This window comes from Ambystoma mexicanum, chromosome 3p (assembly GCF_040938575.1).
Source record: "Ambystoma mexicanum isolate Mex_15411 chromosome 3p, UKY_AmexF1_1, whole genome shotgun sequence".
NCBI lineage: Eukaryota > Metazoa > Chordata > Amphibia > Caudata > Ambystomatidae > Ambystoma > Ambystoma mexicanum.
This window is the reverse complement of record NC_090925.1, coordinates 872745991-872761146: the sequence shown is the minus strand read 5'-3', so window position 1 is coordinate 872761146 and position 15156 is coordinate 872745991. Positions and strand designations below refer to the sequence as shown.

The 15156-nt window shown below is 44.2% G+C and overlaps 1 protein-coding gene across 2 annotated transcripts in view; it reads right to left on the bottom strand.

The window, feature by feature from the left end:
* Positions 1-15156, bottom strand: part of LOC138581035 (sulfotransferase 1 family member D1-like) — a 209974-nt gene that overhangs the window by 115144 nt on the left and 79674 nt on the right. For both annotated transcript variants that reach the window (XM_069652059.1, XM_069652060.1), the window contains one exon: positions 285-411. In XM_069652059.1, coding sequence (XP_069508160.1) covers positions 285-411 — 127 coding nt within the window. The remainder of the gene's footprint in view (positions 1-284; positions 412-15156) is intronic.

The following is a 15156-nucleotide window of genomic DNA, read 5'->3' as shown; positions in this document are numbered from 1 at the left end:
TGTAACACAGAGCGAGAGGAGAGCATACACCAGTGGCCCTTGAAGTGAATAACACCTTCAATAATTTATGAACATAGTTGCTGCCGGCGGCAGGCCCATATTATGCGGGCAGGCTTTATGTCCTACTTTTGGTCTGTGCAAAGGTGGCAACCCTATCCAGTGCCCCTTGCTGACCTCTGGAGTTGGAGCCCTACAAATCTGCCTTTAATTGTCTTCCTTAGAACTGGTACTGGGTCCACGGAAGAGCCACTTTCCAGTTTCCCTCACCCCCTCTTGCTTCTCACCATCTCCGGACATAAATGACTCCAGGTACTCCTGCCACGTGCCAGGTTCTGGGTGCACCTTCGCCATTTGGTAGAAGTGGAAGTAGGATACTGCCTCATCCTTGGCATTGCGTGCCACATAGATTATCTGCAGCATAGGGGGAAGAGTATTAGAAAATCAGGTTACAAATAGATGCTGTGAACATCTTCAGTGACTCAACAGTACCGAAAAAAAACAAATTACACAAGAGAGCATCTCAAACTCCTATGTTCTCCTGTATCATTGATGATAGCTACTGCCTTATGCAGTTGTTCATCTCATGCGGGCGCAATACATGTATCAATCTTTCACCCTACCAATAGTCTAGTCCGAACATACATGTTATCAAAGAATAATTGGTGTATGTGGTGCTCTTCCCAAGCAGAAATAACACATTTGTCGAGTTAGAGCCTTCACGTTTTGCCTGATTTAGGTTCCTCAGGACTTGTAGTCTTTTTATACAGTTTGGAATTATTATAATTCTCTATAATCTACCTTTAGTTTGCTTAATTCCTAGTTTATATAGAGCTTTCCTATCGTTATATGTTAATCTCTTAAAGCCATTCATATGGTGCTGCCATTCTTTACATGTGCAGGAACCTCAAAACTCTACACAGTGATATTGTTAGTTCTGAAATTATAATGGTGATCTCACTAAATCAATGGGCCAAGCAATAATCATAATGTAAGGTTTTTCTCAATAGGCATGTACATATTTTTTAATTTTGATTCCTAATTTAGAGAAAGGTAGTGTACTCTGATCTGTCCAGAAACATCAAAAATAGGAATCAGTGTTAGGTGGGGATAGACAGTGTATTGTTCTACTGGGGTAGGTGTTATTGTTCTCTCACACACTTACCTTTGCGCTGCATGTTTCTGTCTTTTCTGTGGTGAGATGCCGGGAGTCTGTCGGCTTTTGTTGACCACACAATCTCAGATGGGTCACCCCTCACATTTATCAAAAGAAAGGACTACTACTCCAAAAAGAGGTTGCTCCTCAAATAAATCACAAACCAGGGACAGTAGCCCTGCCCTCGTAATACCTCAAAAAAGAACACCTTAGGTCAGTGTGATGGCCCACAATCAGAACTCAATTCCATAAGTGCTTATGAATTGCATCATACTTTTTGTCAGGGTGGTTCCACAAATCTCTCAAACATTATATATAAAACACATCATAATATAATCAAAATATTGTATTTTAGAAATACCAAATTTAAACATTTTCATTACAAATGTACATACACAGACACTGAAAAGTGCACCTGGGCAAAGCCTGAAGAGGATCAAGATAGCATAATAGTGTACGGGACTGTAGGTACAGTGGGTGCTCTCAGTTTTCAGCATGTAGAACTAACTACACCTTGATCGTATTGGGCTCTTCCACCTCTGCTTGTCACCAGATAATGCTATGACACAGTTCAAGAAAGTTGTAAAAACAATCTGCTGGAACATGACTTAACAGTCATTAGTACCCGGCGAGAGTCAAGCAGAATGCAAAACGCATTCTGATTGGCTCTCGCCGGGTCCTTACCCGGCCGAGAATCCTTCGATTCTCGGCCGGGATTCCAGCCGCCTTGTCCTCGGCAGGGGGCGTGGCAGCCCCTCAGCCAATGAGGAGGCTCAAAGCGGGGCCATCCCCGCTCCGAGCCTCCCCACGACTGGGAGGCTGCCTTCGTCCCCCGCCGGGGACTCGGGTAAGCTTTTTTTTTTTTTTTTCTTCCCTTCCCTCCCTCCTCCCGGCCCTCCCCATTTACCTGCTTGCTCCTGCATCCCCGGTGGGGGACGATAGCAGCCTTTTTTTTTTTTGTTTTTTTTTCCCATCCCCTCCCTCCAAACCCCACTTACCTTCTGTTTCTTTTTCCGGAGCGGACGCGCTGGGAACACTTGTGTTCCCAGCGTGTCCGCTTCCGATGCCCGCCATGGAAAGGGAAAACGGACTCCGTTTTCCCTTTGCATGGTGGCCATTTTCTTGGTCTTTTTTTTTTTTCCTGTCCCGAAACGCTGCAGCGTTTCGGGACAGAAAAAATGCTTTTAGTGCCCCGGTCACGCACATAATGCAGGCCGAGGTACTAAAAGCTATATGACCCTCGCGGCGGGGGCATTACCGACTCAGGGAATGCCCGGGGCCTTCGTTAAGGCCCTCGCTTCGCTCGGGCCTATAACTATGGGCCACGGGGCATTACCTGAGTCGGTAATGCCCCCGCTGCTCGGGTCATATTGCTTATTTATTGATAAATTATTAAATGCAAGATTAGCCCATGACTACTTGTCTACTAAAACCGCTGAGGCCTTGAAAACTATATGGACTAGACAGACCCAAATTTGCTCCCCCGTTAAATTTGAAATTCAGTTTGCAAATGTATTTGAACTTTTTGTATGTGTGGGATCCAACAGACTAAACACTGTAATACATTTTATTTTTTGGTGCCCTCACTATTCGGCGATCGGACGCCGCTGACTGCTCGCAGGGATATGAATTCTGCTGGGGTTCTGATAACCAGTTGGTGTGTTTTGCTGTCAGTCAATATCCTCAGAGAGCATGGCAATATCCAGCTAACTAATCGTCTGTACTTTTACCTGTATGTAACATTTTGATGGTCTTGCATTTTTAGCCATTGATCAACTGCATTTTTATACAGAATCCAGGAATTCTGAAATTGTATTTGTACTTATTTCATGATAAATGCATTGTTAACTCTGCATTTTTATTGTAAAAAAACATTTTGCTAATAGGGTTATGTACAGGGTACTTTTGCATTATAAAATCTATGGTATACTGATAAAGAGTTATTATAGTTATGCAATGTAATAGGTATCTTTTTAGCGCCTCTCACCATTGTTAGTTTGGGATTATACAATTACGGTGCCGTTTGTACTTCGACACCTTCAAAATGTCAACTCTTGTTTATTTCGACCCCCTTTTCACCCCATATATATGTTTTTATAATTATAATGACCTATGGAATAATGCCTATTTTTATTTTGCATGTGTTTTAACAATATGTGTATATGGTTTACTTATAACCAGAAGACACATTAAATACATTAGAAAATAATATGAATCAAACATTCATACTGCACACTCAGCAATATTGTCTCTTGGCAGTTTAAATAATAGGTGCCAATGAACAGTCAACTCAATGGGTCTTCCCTGGCCCATGAAATATCTCAATTATCTGCCTTCAAAAGGTGACAATGCTTAAGCCATTTTCCTATAATGGCCCACCTTTGCATAGCTTGACCTATTGGGCATGGCTCCATGGGGTATGTGATAACCCTGTGCCTACGTTACAGCCTACAAAGGTAGTCTGCGATAACACTGGGCAGTCAGAGATTTCCATCCAGCCCGCACACATCGCTGCAGTGAGTCTCTTTAATGCGCAGGCGGGATAAGAGTCATGCTAAGAATGAAACAGGAGGAAGGAGACAAAAATTGAAATGATGAAATTGGGAGCAAGTTACTACAGAGGGGCAGGAGAGTAAGGCAGTAGTTAGCAGAATAAAAACTGGTGGAAAAGAAAAAAGAGGGGGAGCGAAAAGATACAACAGGTAAACAAGCATTGCCAAAGCCGAGTGTTTTGCCTTTTGTATAGGCATTAGGGCTGCATTTGCCAGACATTTCAATAATATGCCTGGTTGATAGCAGTATTTGCCAGCGTTTACCATTTTATCGCCAGGTTGTTGTATTGTGGCAGTGCCTGGTAAATATGGATTCCATGCTTACGCAAAAAAAAACACACCTGCTGGGTTTGCCAATGCATGTTATCCGTGAGAGGTAGTTGTGTTGGTTTTACCATGCTTTACTCAAAGCCATGCATGCCCAGCTACCAGAAGATCTGTTATAGGCTAAAATGGGCCTCATCACGAGTGGGGCGGTATCCCGACTGTAATAGCCTTAGCATCCACCGGTCCAGCCGTATTACCGCCGGATCACATGTTGGGTGTTAACGGTATATCCCCATTCCCCATTGGGTCCATTGGATCCAAAGGGGCATTTTCGGCGCTAAAACTGCGGGCTAATACAGCCAGCGGTAATACTGCCAAAAACAGGGCGCTAAATGGGATTTTCAGCTCCAGAAAAAAGTTGGAGGTAAAACAGTCCATTTAGCGGCCAACCCATGATAGGGCCAGCCCTTAAATGCAGCAGTAATACTGTTACCACTGCATTTAAGGGCTACAGCCCATCTCGTGATGAGGCCCAATGTATTTTCTTCTCTTCTTCCTTTTTTCTTTTTAACACATGCAAAAGACTATGGACTTCATTAAGAAATCGGTGGTGCTGTAAAATAGTGGCAATCATTCTGTTACCACCACTTTTTTTCTCCATAACAGGATTACGACTACTTTCACCATACTGCTGAACTGTGAGTTCGTCTTGAAGTGGTTGATTTTTCTCCACTCTTCCACTTTAAGGTTAAAGATCTGTGGATTTACTGCTCGTGGGCAATCCATCAAAATCCCCATGGATTCACATGGACTGCAAAATGGGGAATAACACTGCATTGCCATCCCTAGAAATCCTGCTGTAAATATGCCGGGGCAACTGGCAGTAAAGGTAACTGAGTTTGGTGCTAATGGCACTGTAAACATCGCAGAATTGCCACCAAATCCATAATGGGGTCCTGGAGGACTCTTATGGTCTCATTAAAAGTTTGGTGGTATCTCAGCACCAGCAAACAGAGTAATCGTTACCACTACTTGATCCGGTGGAATTACCGCTGGATTACAAGTGGTAGTAGGTGGTATAAGTGCCCATTTATTGGAGACCATAGGACTTTTTGGGATTTCGGAAGAATTCACACCAGCAGTAATTCTGCCAACTACTCACTCCATAGACCCTGGGTGGCCACGTTCTATAGGCAGGAAACCTGAGTGGAACTGTGGACACTCTTAAATTAGAGCAATGCAGAGGACTGTGTTACCTTGCAGTTCTGGAAGCCTACTAGGAGATTTGTGAGGATGTTACAGTGGTATGGGGAGGCTTGATCTGTTCTGCACAATGGCTGGGCTATTATGGGAGCTATTTCAATATGTCATCCTTTTCTATCCTTTTCTACCCGAGTTGCAGTTACTTTATCTTATTAAGAGACAACTTAGTTAACCATGTGCCTAACAGGGGTGTTGAATCAGCTTATCAGCGTGCATCTGCAGGTTTACTTTGGGAAGTAAGGCCCATTTTCATGGACTGAGTATCACGTTAAGCAAATCATTTATTGATTGTTTGAAAGATATGGTAGGTCTGGTAGCTGGTGCCAAGGTAGAAAGTTCGGGACTCATATTGATAGATGCCTTTTGTAAAGATATTCCCTGCCTGCTCTGTGCGGGGGCTACTCAGGGAACCAGACCCATGCTGGTTTTTGGCCTATGTGCAGTATGGAGAGGGTTGACTGGTTCCCCCACAACACTGAGTGCCTGGACGAGGGGACCACCACATTGATCCATTACTGCTACTGACATTTTCAGGAATCCAAACCAAGACACATTTTGAAAGCTGTGGTCCTTGTTTATGTGGATCCAGAGGACACACTTACTGAGAAGAGTAAGACAGAGTTTCCTGATCTAAATCCTCACAAAACATTTTCCTCCCAAGGCATAGACTTTTGATATGAAATTTCCGAATATGGAAGGCTGTACACAAACAATACCGATTTATTTTTTGCACAATTTTGGTGCGGCTCGCAATATTCTGAAATGCCAATATTTCAGGGGGTTTGATCCCCCCAACCTCCCAGTCAATCGATCCCCCGCATTCCCTCTTTACATCGGGAAGGGTTCACCCACTCTGCCCCCCTTTGCTCCCTTGCCCCGCCCCGCCCCACTATTAACTTCACTACCCAACCCCCCCCACTCCCCTCACACACACACACACACACATACACAAGCACCAACAGAAATAGACACAAAAACAATGCTCGCTGTCCTGATGCCTCTATGGCTTCCATCTTCAGGCCAGGCCTGGACGTGCCTGTCAGTCTCTGGGTGCACTTGTGTGTGGCAGCGGTGTAGAGGAGCAGAGTTACACATCCACAGGAGATCCTACCACCCTACCGCTCCTGTACTGGAAACATGAGACCGTGCCCCGTATAACACCAGCTCTTGTGCCAACACCGCAGCGAGTATTTGGAAGATGGTATCCATTTAGACTAGCATATCGAATGTACCCTCGAGTTGATGACAGCCTGTAGGAGTACATCCTTGAAGGAATATGAGAAAGAGCTAAGAAAATAGACTGATGACATAATAAGAAAGTGTGAACAAAGTCCTGAAATACTGAATGAAGACAATGGCCCTAATTACAAGTTTGGTGCCTTGCCGGAAAAACCGTCAGGCTGCCGCCACACTTGCAAAATTTTCCGGCACCTGGCAATGGGGAAATACAAGGCCATTACAACCCTGGAGGACCCTGTATTTTCCCATTGCCAGGGGTCGGAAACTTTTACTCCCCATTCCCATTGAGCCCCAGCGGGCTCAATGGGAATGGGGAGTCTGGTAGCACCAGCAGCATTCTGAATGGTGCCCGTGCTACCAGCAGTGTCTGCTCGCGAGTGCCAGTACGCCCAGGAGCAGAACTTGTAGTTTGCCGGTCCGGGAACAATGGTACCGGCAAGCTTACCGGTACCATTGTTACTGGACCAGCAAATTTGTAATGAGGGCCAATGTATGAATCCTAGTGGAGAAATGACGTAGTAAAGAATCAAGTGAACCTTAAAAGTATTTCAGAAGATTACACGTTAGAAAGTGCCGCAGAAATCGGAAGTATAATAAATGTATATATGCTGAAACGCAAGATAGATCAAGTCACTGTATAGGCTAGCTACAAGTAGTGAATAGAATGCAGGCGGAGCCACCATTGTACAGATAATGGACATTGGTGTCATGAAATAAGTAAGCCAAAGAATAATGAAGAGAAAATGAAAGGCTGTGTCGCAGTAGAATAGCAGGTTGATGGAGCTGTGTTGGGAGGCTGTCTGGCCTGAAGTCAAGAACTGAGAAGTCGAGGTCAGCTATCTACGCTGAAGAGGAACATATGTGCGGAGGATGAATCCTCTCACTTTAAGGTGCAAGAAAGAACACAGAAGATGCCAAGTCTTAATTAAAAAATGTTAAAGCTTGCAAAATTAACAGAATAGTGGTCTCTTGTCACGTGAGTCGAGTGTGAAAATAGGGCTTGAACTTGGAGTTCCAGACACGATAGAGATTGCCCTCACTCCGGTTGCATTCCTAGGACAAGAATACTCTGCAAGGCTAAGTACAAAGAGAATTTCATGGCAGAAGGCATGGCTGATGAGAGATGTTGAGCTAATTGTGTGGTAGGGCAGCTTCATGTCCTATCTACTTGCACCTGGGTCTTGGCTTACGAGCTGCTAATTGAACCGAATGCTCCAGACATGGCACACGCATGCCAAACCAATTGTATTAGTCCATATAACGAATGGCCTTATAGCTTGAGAAACCAAGGACCCTGTGTAACTGATTTTTCTTAAATGATATTATGAAGAGGTAGTCATAAATTGTCCACCTCATATTTTACAGCTAATAACAAACTGTAACTCCTATATGATTGTGTATCTAGATGTGTCCTTTAACCAATCCCATCACTTGATCGGTTTTTCACTATTGCCACGTAGCATGACGTCATTCTGACGCACAACAAAAGTGTATCATTGTATTTCATGTGGAAATCGCGGAGATTAAGCATACGTCCGTTGATGTTCTTTGTAAACTCCCTGTTTTAGATAATTGCTAATAAATAAGCAACTTGCCATCTTCTTGAGTTTGTCCGGTTATTTGGACTCAGAATTATTCTGGTGTATGCCATCCAGTAACAGATGCACGTTCCAAGGGCCATTAGCTCAGGGGCATGACAGTTTCCTTTAAAAAGACTGTTCTGAGTGGTCGCAGAGCGAAGTTTCTAAAGCCATTTTTTTAATAATCAATTCACTCCAGGCCGGAAGAGCGTCCCACCGGTGGAATGCAGAAGATTTGTCTGTCTCGTCGGCTTCAATTGATGAACATTGCATATGTGTTCCTGTGGATTTGCATGGGATTAAGGATTAAAAAATGGCAGACCAGCATTTTGAAGGCTCAATCCACCCAGCAAGGGATTTATTAATCACAACTGATTGCCTCAAATCCTTACTGCAAAACTAATGCTGCAGCTGAATAATCATATCCAGATGCAATTTCTAACAAGGAGATGGGCCCAGGGAGGGGAACAAACCCAATAAAAGCCCATCTAGAGAAGTAGATGGTGTGGGTATTTGGAAGCAGCAAGCAATGGAACGGAGTAGAATGTGCAAAAGGAGGTGGTGGCGCAGAAGGAAATGAAGGAGGAGTTGGAGGTGCAGAAGGAGGCGTAGAAGGCATCGCTGGTACAAGAGGAAATGTAGGTGCAGCAGGAATAGAAGGAGGAGGGGAGAGAAAGTGAGGTTTGAGGAGGCAAAGAGCAAGAGAGGTAGGAGCAGGTGAAGCAGTAGAAAGAGAGAGACAGTGAGAAATAGAGTGAGGTAAACTATCTGAAGAGAGAAAGTTAGAGATGTTTAAAGGTGGATGAAACCTGACTTGGATGAGGGGAAAGGAAGGAAGAAGGAAGAGAACACTGTAGTTCTAGATCCTATCCATTCTCTCGTAGAAGTGGGAGGAGGAAAGACGCGTGGCAGAATGTCAAAAGGGTTAGACGACTGCAAGCTCAAGAGAAAGTGACAAGGCCCGTGAAAGGACGACAGTCATCAGTGAGAGTTGGCTTGGTAAGGAGCAAAGTAAGACAAGCTTGCATGTTCTGTCTCAGGTCTAGGCCTGAGACAGGAAGGTGAACTAAGACCTCACTGGGAACCTCGCCTCAGAGAGACTCTGTTGAGCGAGGGCAATAGAGTTAAACCCACCAGACTTTACCTCTGTCAATGATTTACTGGACTCAGCTTCAAGTGACTTTAAAATATTGGCTGAGGTATTGAACAAAAAGCTGGCACCTGTCCTCTCAAGAATCACGTTCCTTAAAAGCTGTGCTAGTCCCTGTCCACATCAATCAGAATGGGTCTCCCACAGAAGGCCGCGCTCGTTTGGGAACTAATGGCCTAAGAGCGGTTTCTGCTGTGGGGTCCCATACAATCTGTAAAAGCACTGGTCAGCTCACACAACATGCAGTCTTCAATATACCCCCGGAAGCAGCACCTTTGGTGGGAGTGATTACAGGTTTGGCCTGCTTAGATCAGGGCATCACAGAATCCACAATCTCCCTTATAAATAAAACCTCCCAATATATAAACACTCGACTGCCAGGGATGAAGATCAACCCGAGAGGTATCCTAATGACAAGAAGGGTACCTTGGGTAGGGAAGGAAACAAAATGGGTGGAGTCTGTATGACTGCCCCAGCCATGTTGGAATATCTGGTTTCTTCTCTAAATCCAGAGCGGTCAGTCTCGTAAATCCTCTGTTCAAAATAGTGCATTTTTCCCACTAACTGCTTTTTATTCGCCACAACTAGCACCCTTCATGACACAATGTGAGCCAGAAAATCTCAATGCATGGGGGTCACGAGGGGGGCTAAGGTTTTGACAGGAAGGGAAGAGGGTAAATCAACTGAAAGAAGAGGTTTCTTGGGTATGGCAAACCGATTTATCGGATATTGAGGAGTTGGATTAACCCACTGCCCCAAGAGAGGGGGTTCAGGGTGTGGTAGGGTCCCCCAGGGGCTGCAGAGCACAATACACCAATAGCGAACGACTGGTCACCACCTCGGGCAAAGCAATGTCATTCCTGTGCTGGAACATTTATGGTGCAATGAGTAAATTGTTGAAGAGTGACGTAGTGTCATCTCTGAGGCATTATGATATAATATTCCTGCAGGAAACATGGGCTCCTTCTCCATTGTCCTTGGATGGTTATGTCTCAAAGTGCATTGCAGCCAAGAAAGGTGGGAGAGGCCGTTGCTATAGGGGCATGGCAATTGTGTTAAGTCCTCATTAAACCTTTTACTAACAGTTAGGGAAACCAAAAATGTGACCCTATAGTGCATTAGAGCCCGGTCTGAGCAGGATCAAGAACTGATTCTAGTGAATTTCTATAATAGTCCAATAAATAATTAAGGATGGCCAGGGGCATTGAAAGATCTTATTGAACTGGAGTGCATACCCACAGGGAACCAGAATTTGATCATGATACTGGGTGGGGATTTTAAAGCCAAATTGGGCAGCTGGATTACTAGCGAATTGGTGGATCCAGCCGAAGATTTCGCTTATGGGATAGCATTGACCCAACTGTTAGATGAAAGAACGTGTGCCAGGGACCTTCAGTTTAATACCTGGTTTTTGGACTGGGGTATTCGGTCCTTAAATGGGCGCATTGGCTTGGATCGACCTGGGAAGCCCATATTTCAATGTACCCAAGGAACCTCAATTATAGATCACTTTTGTATTTATGCAAAAGACTGGCCTTTAATTGTGGAATTCCAGGTGTAAGAAAAACTATACAGTGATCATTACCCTCTGAGGTACGTATTGAGGGTTGGTCACTCTGTGGTGCCACACGTTAACCTTCTGCACCTGGATTACTGCAAAATCAACCATCTCTGCAAGAGTAGAGTGAAATGGGCTAATATAGATTCAATGTCCACTTAGACCAAGGCGTTTTATGCAAATAGGGAGCAAATCGCCTCTATCCTTTCTCAGGTGGAGGAACCAAGGGAAATTATTCTGGCCTCACAAAAATTCTAAAAAATTCAGGTGATTTGTGGTGGGTGGGCCCATCTATAAAAGAGCCAGAACACACAGCGAGAACAATGTGAGTGCGAAGGCTTGATCTGACCATTTCTGTTCCGTATATAAAGCAGAGGTTTCCAATAAATTTGACGGGGTGTGTGGGACCACACTTCGTTTAACTGTGAAGGAAGTTCAAACAACAGTGAATAAACAATTACATAATCGAGAACCGGGCCCGGACGCAATTCCAGAAGATCTATTTAGGGAGGAAGTAGATCTGTGGGACCCTTTATTAACTAAGTGTTTTAATGCTTACCTTGAACTTGGTGAATACCCACACTCATGGCTCCAAGCAATAATTTTACCTTATTTCAAAAAAGGTGATCCGGGTACACTGTTATCCTATAGGCCAATCTCTCTATTAGACACTTCATTTAAGATCTTTGGTCGGGCAGTCCTGGAACACCTGGAACAGTGGATCCCTGACAGCGAGGTCCTTGTAAACATTCAGTATGGTTTCCGTCCAGGATTGGGGACCCGAGACCAAGTCCTTAATTTGTACTTGGCGGGAGCAAAGGCTATTTTTGTTAGGGGTAAACCACTTTATCTGGTGTTCATGGACATGAGGACAGCATTCGACAAGGTGGAGTGTGCTCAAGTCCATGGGCTGTCCAGAGGAGTTGGTAAAGGTGTTGCAGATTATTCATGAAAATACCTCTGCTTATGTGAGATTTGGTGAACAAGGCCAATGCACAGGCTTTTTTGAAGTGGCATTGGGAGTCCATCAGGGATGCGTGGTTGCCCCTGTATTATTTGCTCTCTATATCTACGGACTTTATCGGATATTTGTGGAAACGAATGCTGACTTTCTTAGGTTGGGCCGATTCCCGTTTCCAGTGTTAGGCTATGCGAATTACATGGTTCTGATTGCCCGGACCCCTATAGCTCTACATCTAATAGATGCTTACACCCTGTTTATGTCAAATCTTAAGCTAACAGTGAACTCCAATAACTCTGCAGTAATGGCTTGTTCGGGCACAGGTCGTAGACCTCTAAAGATGCGAAAAATGTGGAGTTATGGTGAACTAATCCCCAGGGTAGACAGATTTGATTATCTTGGAGTCACTTTCAGTGAAAACTGGCAGAGGTCTTGTCACACAGAGAAGCTGTGCTTGAAAATGAAGCAAGCTCTTGAGGGCTTGTCTCGCTTCCAGTACATGTTTTCAGGGCAACCGATCAAGCTGATTTTGGAGGTATCTGGAGCCCAAACAAAGGCTGCTACCAATTATGGGGAAGCCCTGTGGGGCATGGAGAAAGCTACCCCAATTGAAATGATGGAAAACACCTTTCTAAAAATAACTGCTTGGCTTACCGAGTTCAGCACATAATTTTGCTACACATATTGAACTTGGAATCCCACCCATATTGTTGATGAGTGGCAGATGGCCCCTCTGTCGCATTGGTTAGTGGTGTGGTCAAATCCAAAAGCCACCCTAACACATATCATCATCAGAGCTTTGATCATTAGCCTGTTAAGATCTAAAATGCCATGGCTGTCTTATATTTACAAATGTATTTATCAGTTGAACGCTCAGAACCTGCAATGTCCTTCTGCTCTCTTGTTACCGGTTGCGTTTAACAAATATAAGAAATGTTTTCATTAAATCATTCTGTCAAATAGAGAAACATCTGGGCTTAGTGTTGAGTCTAATAGAAAGCATATGCTTATTTCTGGTTTGGAGGGCATTCAGCCACATCCTCTGCACAGCCATAAGCCTTCTGATCGCTGGGCATTGACCCAGGCACGCTTTAATTCTTTATGGCTTAGGAGGAGAATAAAGAACTGGTCGTGTATGGAACAGTCCATAGCCTCTCCTTGCTGTGATTGGCCAGAGGAAGATCTCTTACATTTTGTAATGTTTTGTCCAGCTTATCAGGACATAAGAAAGAGGACTATTGAACCCCTGCATAAAAACGCAGGTTTCAGTCAGGTTAGACCTGTTTAGAATTTTTAAGAAAAGCCTGGTATTGGCGGAACAAACTGTTTGTAAGATGAGATAGTACATGCTTTTTCTTTTATTTTGTTATTTCAATGCTTTTTATATATATATTTTTTTTAGGAATTATGCCTTGTATGGACTCTTTTTAATTGTTGTTAATCATTTTTGAACTTTGTGCATTGTTGTTTGTAATTCGGTTTATGGATTTTTTTTCCGAATAAACTTTATTGATGATGATGATGACAGCACTCGTTCAGGTATGTGCTGCTTTATCTCAAGCAGGGTTGACACTGAATTTGGAGAAATGCGCATTTCACAAGACACACCTCAGGTTCTTAGGGCACCTGTTCCCTCAAAAAGGAATGAGCCTGGATCCAAGAAAGTTAATTGCCATCATTGACATCTCATCTTCACGAGACGTCAGTGAAGTATGGTCATTCTTGTGGATGGCGAGCTGCTCTAGCCGGTATCTGAAGGATTTCACCAGCAGAGTGCTCCACTGAGGGACCTCACCAAACAAGGGAAGGAATTCCAGTGGGACCCTGAATGTGAGGAGGCTTTCCATCAGATCAAGAAAGACATTGCATCAGCAGACTTTATCACCTATTTCGACCCTGCCAAGTGCAGAGAACTGACTTTGGACACTAGCCCAGTGGGTTTGGGTGCATTATCGCTCAACATAAACCAGGGAGAGAGACCCCAAGGATAATTGTTGCATATGCTTCCAAAAGCCTGTCCGAGATTTACCATCGTGATAAGCTCTAGTCAGCATTTACGGAAACCCAAATCCAAGATGCCTCCAAGAATCGAAAGATGGGGTTTGAACTTTACAATAGTTCACAAGCCAGGGAAAGAGTACAACCCGGCAGACTTCATGTCTCGTCACCCGCTCCCAGACACTACAAGACAGCCCCCAATATCAGAGGAGTACATTAACTTGCTCGCACATCGAGGACCCCTGAAGCCGCTCACAATGGAGCTGGTGAGAGAACACAGTCTGAAAGACAATATACTGAGGAAGGTGAGAGAACTCATAGCATCCCAATGATGGAGAGAAATATGACTGGATGAGACAGGTGACGCACAAGGAATAGTGCAGCAAGTGCTACAAGTGTTCAGGCAAGTGAGGAATGAGCTGCCCTCAACTGTGGAAGAGGGCTTGTCATGAGGGGGACCGCATAGTCATACCTTCTGACCTCTGCCAGCAAGTCGTGAACTTAGCACATGAAGGCCATAGAGGTATGGTGGCCACCAAGCGGCAGATAAGGGACACCATGTGGTTCCCGGGGATCAATGTAGTGGTGGAAAACACAGTAAGAGTGTCACCTATGTCAATGCACATACAAAGCGAACAACCCTGAACCGCTCAGAATTTCAGACATGCCTGAAGCACCCTGGACACACGTAGCCATTGATTTCTTCAGACCGTTCAAGTATTGGATGGTTGTGATGGACGAATTGTCCTGTTTCCCTCTCGTGCAGATGATCTCATCATACGGCAGCTAGCACGGTGATCTCGGAACTGGACAATATATTCTCGGCATGGAGCATTCCAGAGATATTAAAATCAGATAATGAGCCACCGTTTACTAGCATGGAGTTCGACCCGATTCATGTGCTACCTGGGTATATACCACAGAAAAATCTCGCCATTATGGCATCAAGCAAATGGGATGGTAGAGAAGTTCATGGGAAGTCTCAAAGTACTCCAACAAAATGAGTTGAGCCTGATGTCATTAAATCAGGCAGTATGCAACCTGCTCAGGGACTACAGGAACTCCCCAGATGGGATGACAGCGAGATGTCCTTCGGCACTGTTATTTGGAAGGAAGGTGCCTCTAACCTGCTTTATAGTCTTTTAAGATTATGCAATTTTTTATGCAAATTACCACATTGTACAGGGTATGCTTTTGATAGGGCAATTCAGCCAGAGAAAAACCATTCCTTCAGTATCATTGGATAGCTTATCTTATGTGTACAACAAGCCACATTAGCATATTTGGCATCCACAATTTTCTCTGACGCACAAAACTGATATTCTTATTTTAGACTTGGCTGGACATAACTGTGACAGTGCTTAACTCCTGCCAAGAACATTGTCACGCATCAATATCTAATCCTTGTCTGATTGCTGAGGTCCTGCCAAATTAG